Consider the following 9,015-nt stretch of genomic DNA (forward strand, 5'->3'; position numbering starts at 1 on the left):
CCCTTAAATTTGAGAACAAATTCTTTTCAAGAAGGGGAGAATGATACAACCCAAGTTGCATCAAGGCCTTTCACAAGGAGCCAAGCTCGTGAACTTCAAGCAATGCAAGGGTTATTCATGAAGAGGGACGTACTTGAGTACACTCTAGAGCCCTCCCGGGGATTCCAAGTGTTGATGATTGCATGGGAGGAAGGATTGGAGAAGAGTGTTGAAGATGGCTATGCTTGCAATGAGGTTATTACTTAAAAGCTAGCATTTTCAAGTTTCATTTATGAGGAAGACCAACCAAACAATGCCCTTACTTCATTAAGGGTAGAATTGTAATAGCTTAGTTGTCTTCCTTAGCTTTCTAGTATAAATAACTTGTCTAAACATTTCCTAGGGTAGATTTGGATGAATATTGAAATTACTAAACTCATTGAGAGTAGAGAGCTTGTGAAGCTTTTGATTATGAACCTTGTTGAGAGGATTGGTTGCTTGGGATCACAAGTCCCCTGAGGTCATCCTAGGAGTTTGGTGCTCTATTGATTACAATTTGAAGGTCTTAGTTATTATAGAACTTTAGTTGTCAAATTGTGTCTTTAGTTGTGTCAATCTAGTTATTCTTTGTTTTCCTTGTCATTTTCTTGTTCTTTTTATTTCCTTTATTGTATCATTTGGTCACCCCAACTTATTTTTTTTGGCTTATTCTAAGCACTTTTTTAGTTTATAAACTAGTTTGGCAAACACCTAAAAAACCAAAAAACAGCTTATAAGCTGATTTGACCACTTATAAGCCAATCCAAACAGGCTCCTAGAAATGTTTCCCTTTATTCGGAATTTTTAAATTTGGAGTTGAAGATAGAGTTTTGTTTGACTATAATTGTTACAAAAAATGTTTGGTTATCTGAATATACTAAAAATGAAAAAAGTGTTTTAGGTGTTTTTCAAAATATCAAATAAAACTTCAAGTTGTATTTGAAATTTTTATAGCCAAAAGCTGATTTTCAAATAAAGTAAAAAAAAAATCAGAAAAAAAGTAAAAAATTCTCATGGCCAAATGGGTCCTAAATCTGTTTTTTGGGAATTTAACGATTTTACAGAATTTGTTTTGCTCCCGACCAAACACACCGGGAACCAAAATGCCCCCAAAAAAGCTATTTTGAACCAAAATACCCCAACAAAAAAAAGTTACAAAACTACCTTTAGCGCACTAATTTACTGTGCTAAAGCAGTTCACGGAGACGAAGCCGTTAACTGCTTTAACGCAGTATTTTACTGCGTTATAGAAGCAGTTAAAAAAAAATTATAACGTAGTAAAATATTGCGTTATAGAAACAGTATAAAAAAAAAAAAATTGGCCAACTTTATTTTTTGCATCACTTAGTGTTTTTTTTCATACTTTGACCAATGATTAGTCGTGTGTCAAGACTCCGAAATGTCAATATTTTATATAGAACCTGATATTTTTTCTGCGTACAATAATGTAGGCTCAATACATCAAGGATACGTAAACGTTCGGATCGTCATTTTAGGGGTTAAAAAGGTGCCCGAAGTAAGTTTTGTTTGTAAACTTTAGGTTTAAAAGTGTTCTATATACATAGACGTCCATTTTTGTTTGAAGACTTGTTGTCATTAGCTTAAGGTTTTTTATTTTTGGGGTTTAGATTTATTGAAAATAAATTCGTTGCCAAAAGGTTTTTAACTGCTTTATACTGCGCTCAAGTTTTTTTTTTTTTTTTTTGTATAACGCAGTAAAATAGTGAGCACTAAAAACAAATTGGCAAACTTTTTTTTTTGCAAAACTTATAGTGTTTTTTCATACTTTGACTAACGATTAGTCGTGTGTCAAGACTCCGAAACGTCAATATTTTATATAGAACCTGATATTTTTTTCTGCGTACAATAATGTAGGCTCAATACATCAAGGATATGTAGACGTTCGGATCGTCATTTTAGGGGTTGAAAAGGTGCCTGAAGTAAGTTTTGTTTGAAAAAACTTAGTGTTCGACTGTAAGGTTATTTTAGTCAACTTTATATGTCGAGAAAATTAGTCAGCTTTATTTTCAAAATTGAAACCGCAGAAGTGAAATTAACATTCACAGCTACATTACCCCGGGATTTTTACGTTGAAATCTATTGCGTATCATCATCTTATAAGTAAATAAAACTGAAAATTTCACGCAAATTTGGGGAAAAATTGAAATTGAATGAGATAAAAGGTATTTTTTTAAAAATAGGCTCGGCTATGGCGGTTTGGCCGCATAGATATCGGAAAAATACCCAATATAAAAAAAAAATCGCTTAAATCGGATGTCCGAGCGCAAAGTTATGACCATCTAAAGTTTGACCATTTTACAACTAGCTTTTCTCTCTATATTTTTCAGAAATATATTTATATTCAAAATAAAGTTATGTCTTGATTAAAAAATAATACGATTTAATCAAAACCTTAAAAAATAAAACACTTAAACCTAAAGTTTTCAAACAAAACTTACTTCGGGTGCCTTTTCAACCCCTAAAACGACGATCCGAACGTTTACATATCCTTGATGTATTAAGCTTACATTATAGTACGCAGAAAAAAATATCAGGTTCTATATAAAATACTGACGTTTTGGAGTCTTGACACATGACTAATCATTGGTCAAAGTATGGAAAAAACACTAAGTGCTGCAAAGAAAAGATTTATTAAAATAAGATGTTGTGATCTTTTTATGGAGAAAAACACTAAGTGTTCCTTAAGTGTGTTATTTTTTAATGCGTAACTTTATTTTGAATATGTTGCCAAAAAAAATCGCATAAATCGGACGTCCGAGCGGAAAAAATCGCGTATATTCGAAATAAAGTTACGCTTTAAAAAATAACACACTTAAATCTAAACCCTAAAAATAAAAAACTTTAAGCTAATGACAATAAGTCTTCAAACAAAAATAGACGTCTATGTATATAGAACACTAGGGGTGGGCGTTCGATTTTTCGGTTCGGTTTTATCAAACTTCGGTTTGACTATTTTGGGTTTGGTTTTTTGAAGGTGGACACCGAACACCGAACCAAACTAGTTCGGTTCGGTTCTTTCGGTTTCGGTTTTTTAAAGTTCGGTTCGGTTTTTTCAATTCAGTTTTTTTGATATAATATTAGAAGCGATTCCATTGACACTAATTCATATTCTCAAAAGCAATAAAACATAAAATTGATAAATTGAAATCAAAATCAAACAAACAGGATACACAAGAACAGAAAACTATAATCATGATATAGGATTACTAGGTGTTATATACATACCGTAAGAATAATTAAGAAAACACATAAAAGACATACATTAATCCTAGAGACACATCCTAGTTACCTTTCTTTGTTAAGGATATTTGATTTTCTCAATTGAAGTGGAAAATTAGGGATACAAATGCAAAAGAGGACTTATTACAATTGAGTTTTTTTTTGCTTTAAACTTAATGGGCCTTGACTATTTTAATTTTTTTGGGTAATGTATTAAATTTGGGTGCGCGTTCGATTTTTCGGTTCGGTTTTATCAAACTTCGGTTCGGCTATTTCGGTTTCGATTTTTTTACGGTGGACACCAAACACCGAACCAAACTAGTTCGGTTCGGTTCGGTTCGGTTCGTTGAAGTTTCGGTTCGGTTCGGTTCGGTTTTTCGATTTTCGATATTTATGCCCAGCCCTATAGAACACTTAAACCTAAAGTTTACAAACAAAACTTAATTCGGGCACCTTTTCAACTTCTAAAATGATGATCCGAACATTTACGTATCCTTGATGTATTGAGCCTACATTATTGTACGCAGAAAAAAATATTAGGTTCTATATAAAATATTGACATTTTGGAGTCTTGACACACGACTAATCATTGGTCAAAGTATAGAAAAAAACACTAAGTGTTGCAAAAAATAAAATTGGCCCTTTTTTTTGGTATTGTTTCTATAATGCATAATTTTACTGCGTTATAGAATTTTTTTTTAACCGCTTCTATAACGCAGTAAAATACTGGACTAAAACAGTTAACGGCTCTGTTTCCGTTGTAAACTTTTTTTTTTGTTGGGATATTTTGATTTAAAATAATTTTTTGGGACATTTTGGTTCCGAACTCACCTAAAGTGTTCTCTCTAATTTTCCACTAAACTAGATCTTGTGCTTTTGCTCAAGTTGTGGGATCACCCAAAACCCTGCAAAGCCCTAGCTGGTAAGGCTTATTATTTCACCTTCTTCCATATCAAATCCTTTGTTTTTCTTGTGGGGTTCTAATTTATTAGCCTCTAATGGCTTCTATCCTTAGAAAATCTCTAAAAAACCCGTTTTTATCAGCATCAAGAATCACCACAATACTCTGTTCTAAACCTACACCTACATTGCCTTTGCCAGATCATCATTCGTCCAGTAATCTTGGTCAAATCCCATGTTTCTCTCAACAAGGAACATTGGATTCAAATCTGAATAATGTTGGGTTTTACCCAAGTTTTTCTTTTGGGCATTTCTTGAATCCAGTTTGTCCAAATGGGTTGGTTACATTTGAGGAAGATAAGGTTGTTGTTGAGGATGAGTCAAAAAATAAGATTTGGGCTGATAGTGTGAAGAAGAAGAGGAAGAAGAAGATGAACAAACATAAGTTGAAGAAGTTAAGGAAACGCCTAAGAAGGAAGACAAAGGCATAGTGTATTTTACACTGTGTCATTGGTGAGGAATTTGTTATTCAGGCTGCATTTCCATTTTTTCAGTTTGTAATGCCAGAAAGATGTAATTGCTGAACCAAGTTTTAGGAATAATTGAAGTTTACTTTCTTGTTAAATGGTAGTGTGGTTGGGATGCTCATTAGCCTGTATTTGATGAAATTGTTTAGTAGACTAACATAGATAATCGATCGTCTTAAAGCTTCTAGCCAATGGAAAAATCATATGAATCCAAAAGAATGTGTGAGAAGAACCAATGTTTACAGGGGACTCATGGTTATTTTTTTTTTGTGCACTTTTGCTGCTTTAACATCTCAAGATTTGAACTTTATAGTTAGGCAATCAACTTAGGTTGTGTATTTATTTCATAAGAATTAGATTTTATTGTTGTAAAAAGATACTCCCTCTGTCCCAAAATAAGTGTCACTTTAGCTCATTTCACACCCATTAAGGAAAACAATAAATACTAGGTATAGTTTACTAAGTTACTCCTATTTATTAGACGTTTCTTGAGAATTGAGCACTATTAAGGAGTAGTTCTTTAATATAAGGTGTACTCGGAAACAATTACTATTTTTTGTCTTGAGTTCCTAAAGCGACACTTATTTTGGGACAATTTTATTTTACTAAAAGCAAAAACAACACTTAGATTATTTTGAAAACATTTTAAGTGAGTTGAGGAAGTGCTAACAAATCGTCTATCTCCAGTAAAACTAGCAATTTACACAAAAGCAAGGATAAGGCTGTATTTTGTTAGAGCATCTTGATGTAGCAATTAGTCTTCAGGCTAATGCTGTGTGTATGGGTTCCTGTTAGGTCCTCAGTGCAATGAGCATGTTAAGAAGGGTAGCTTCTAGCTTTATCAAAAAGAAGGGTAGTTGCTAGCTCTTGGTACCCCAATAAACTAATCAAGTGATTGACCAAAGACCTAAAAGATGAGACTGAATGCCTCTCTTACAATATTAAGAGTTTAAGACCATAACATATGGTAAATGTTAGCTAACTACTGGAAGAGAAGATTGTACTTATGAATGAGGATGGAAATGGCGAAGCTCTTTGCTTGAAGAACCCAATATCAAAACTTTGCAAGAGTATACAACTAAAGAGTGTGACAAAGGAATTCAGAAGTTAGGGGCGTTATAATCCTATATTTTCAATGTAACAGGGGTGTGTCAATTTTTATATGTTTGATCCTTTTACAGCTGTGTTAGCTCTTAGAATACACATAATAATCTTCAGGTTCGGGGTTTTTTGGTATTAACACTATGGAAGAGATGATTATTCTGAGAGGCATGTCTCTGCTCGTGTCCTTCCAATATCCATTTTGATATATGTGTGAAAAATGTCCTCACTGGTTTTGTTTGTTTCCAGTTTTACGCCTTCATATTGCAAGTCGTCAAGCATCTTATCATTTACTTTAAAGAAACTATTGCTTTTGGCTGATACCGGTTTTATATTATCACCTTTCGTTGTTCGTCACTGTGATAAAATGTTGAGAGTTTGTCTCTAGATTCTGTGGTGTTATATTGTGAATTATGAGTAGCCTGGTAAAGTTTATCCTCTCATTACACGAAAGCACAGGGTAAACAGTAAGCTCTTTTGTAATATACAACTCTGACTTAGTAGTTGGCTTTTGGATGGCCAAATTCATAGATAGCCCCTTAAACTTGGCATGATTGTCAGTTAGATACTCCAATTTAGCTAGTGACCGGATAGACACCTCAGTTTGGTAGAAATATCTCTTAAATTCACTAGGCAGCAAAACCAATTGCAGGGAAATTACATGCTGATGATGTGTCAAAGGACGAACGAAAAGGACGCGCGTCATTAGAAGGAAAAAACCTAAAAAAGAAGATAATTTTCCCCTCCTTGCCCCAAACCCCATTTATTCTTTTTCTTTTTCTTCTTCATCTCAGATAAAAACCAGACAAATTAAGGAGGTTTAGTAAAATCTCAGCACCATGATATTACACTTCCAACGCTACGGCGATGGTGGACAGTTTTGAGCCGTCTTCTTTTTCTAGGATATTGATGTTGCTATGGCAAAAAAGCACTGCTGCAGCGCTGATGAACCTATATAAGTTATATGCCCTACTATTTCCACATTTTCTTCTGCAATTCACAAGTCTATTCTCACTTTCTCACAATTTCAACACTCTGCCATCACCCAAAACTCAAATTTCAACCTAAATAACACTTTCCGAAGGACAACTTCCTCCAATACACCGCAAATCCACCAAGATCTCAAAAGTTCCTCCTCGGAAATGAGGGTTTCTGTAGAAATAGGAAGGTATATTAAGCACACACGGTTATTCAGCAGTGAGTCCTTAAGAATCTGTTGAAATCTAATCTTCTCCACTCATGTTTGAGTTTGACACTATTTGATTGATTTACCCAGATTTATATAGTTATTACCTCTAGATTCGGTTGTTCGCATGTTGGTTGGTGAAAAAAGTGAAAGTGCAAGGGGTGGTTTTGTCTACCAGTTAACTAGCTGAGACGTCATTTTTGCTGAAATTGAATTGTGATGGCCAGAAAAATGTCATCAGCATCGGGCAGGGCTCGCAAAAGCCCAGTAACCAAGGTTGATAAATGTAGGCATGTTTCTAATGATGGTGCCTCATTGGTTAGGAAGGTCAATGAGGGGAAGTTCATTGCTAGCAAGGGCTTGATTTTAAAGAATCAGATGGTCTACAGGCAAGGAGAATTTGAAAACCATAATTTTTCAGGACATTATTCTAGGTAGTTTATGCAAATATGGAGGATCCTGACTTTAATGTCACTCAAGTTTGAGGTAAGATTGTTTATTTTGCTCCTAAAGTGCTTAATAGCTTCTTTCGTCTTAAAGATGTGGAAGACTGAAACGCGAGTATGCATAAGGAACCAATGAGATGACAACTTAGGTTTTGCCATACAGTGCCGAGTGGATCAATGACAAAAGCAGTCGAACGAGTTAGTTTGAGGGCCATAATCTGCACAAAATGAGCAGAGCCTGGCTTCACTTCATGAACACCAGGATCATGTCCAATAGTAACTTCAGTGAATCCATAAGGATTAGACAGTCACCAAAGAGGAGGAAGAGGGGGAGGAGGGGAATTTTTTTTTTTGAAAAAATGGAGTTTCTGCATGTTAGCACAATCATGCGCTCACGATTACTTCACAACACGTATTATGCCATGTAGAGCACATGTGTTTAAGAGACATTTCTCCCGTGTTAAGGTGTCCATTCGGTCACGGGCTAAGTTGGAATATCTAAATGACAAATCGTGCCAAGTTTAAGGGACTATCTATGTAACTTAGTAGGCGTTTGGCCATAAAACCCAAATATTTTCACTTTATTTGGAATTTTTGAAGTTGGAGTTGAGATGGAGTTGTGTTTGGTTATAGTTTTTGCAAAAAAATATTTGCTTGTTTGAATGTACTGAAAGTGAAAACAGGGTTTTAGGTGTTTTCCAAATTCCAAATACAATTTCAAGTTGTATTTGGAATTTTCATGGCCAAACGCTGATTCAGAAAAAAGTGAACAATTATCATGGCCAAACGGATCCTTAGTCCGTTTGGATTTACTGATCAAGAAAAAGGAAACTGTTGAGAGTTTGTATTCTAAAACTTCTTGTGGAATTTACTTTTTATATGTATGCGAAGTCTTATTGTGCAAATCAGTCTCGGGAATTCTAGTAGCATTCGGTATTTGAATCTACATGTATATCTGAAGTTGATTTTTGATGGCCATATGCAGATACTTTGAAGGTACAAGCTGCTTGTGGATTGCTGTGTTCTTATTAACTATTCCTTTAAGAGAAATATTTTTTAAAGACTCCTCTTATCTTGGAGCAAAACAAAGAGGAATGACAGGTGTTTCATGGTAACTCTGTCTTTTGACCCCCCAAAAAATAATCGTGGAAGCGGCATCACCATTGCTCTGTAGACACACATGGACATGAGTTTTAGTCTTCATTTTCTTCTGTCTGCTTGTTTGTGCCCCCTTTCTTCCCTCTGGTATAATGTGGGTTCTTATTTTGTCATTTCATCGCCACAGGGAATAAAGTTTTTCCAGCAGGGCACTTGAGTTATCCTAACCTCAAGCGAAAATTGGCTGGGTTTTAGTGTCTCGTAGTGCCAAAATAGGGATTCAGTACCTTTTGGCTTTTATGCATTTATTAGAATGGCCTATTAGAATCGATTTGAAACTCATGTGTTCATTCAGGCAGATTGAGAAGCCTCAACTGCCCTTGTCTCGGAATGATAGAGATTGTTAATGGAGTCACATCTCCTTGCAGTATCAGAGTGGGGGCTATGGTTTCTTCATGACACCAATCTGTTGGTCCGGCTTGTACTTCTTGTCCTCATG

At 35.0% G+C, this 9,015-nt stretch overlaps 1 protein-coding gene across 1 annotated transcript; it reads left to right on the top strand.

Moving 5' to 3' along the window:
• The first annotated feature begins 4,089 nt into the window (after window positions 1-4,089).
• On the top strand, window positions 4,090-4,783 carry LOC132623425 (uncharacterized). The gene has a single exon (XM_060338187.1). It carries the CDS (start codon window positions 4,257-4,259, stop codon window positions 4,647-4,649), a length of 393 nt encoding a protein of 130 aa, XP_060194170.1. The 5' UTR covers window positions 4,090-4,256; the 3' UTR covers window positions 4,650-4,783.
• The last annotated feature ends 4,232 nt before the right edge of the window (window positions 4,784-9,015 follow it).

Source organism: Lycium barbarum, chromosome 12 (genome assembly GCF_019175385.1).
Source record: "Lycium barbarum isolate Lr01 chromosome 12, ASM1917538v2, whole genome shotgun sequence".
In the NCBI taxonomy this organism is placed as follows: domain Eukaryota; kingdom Viridiplantae; phylum Streptophyta; class Magnoliopsida; order Solanales; family Solanaceae; genus Lycium; species Lycium barbarum.

Coding starts and splice junctions, on each gene's coding strand:
- LOC132623425 (XM_060338187.1), top strand. CDS start 4,257: ATGGCTTCTATCCTTAGAAAATCTCTAAAAAACCCGTTTTTATCAGCA.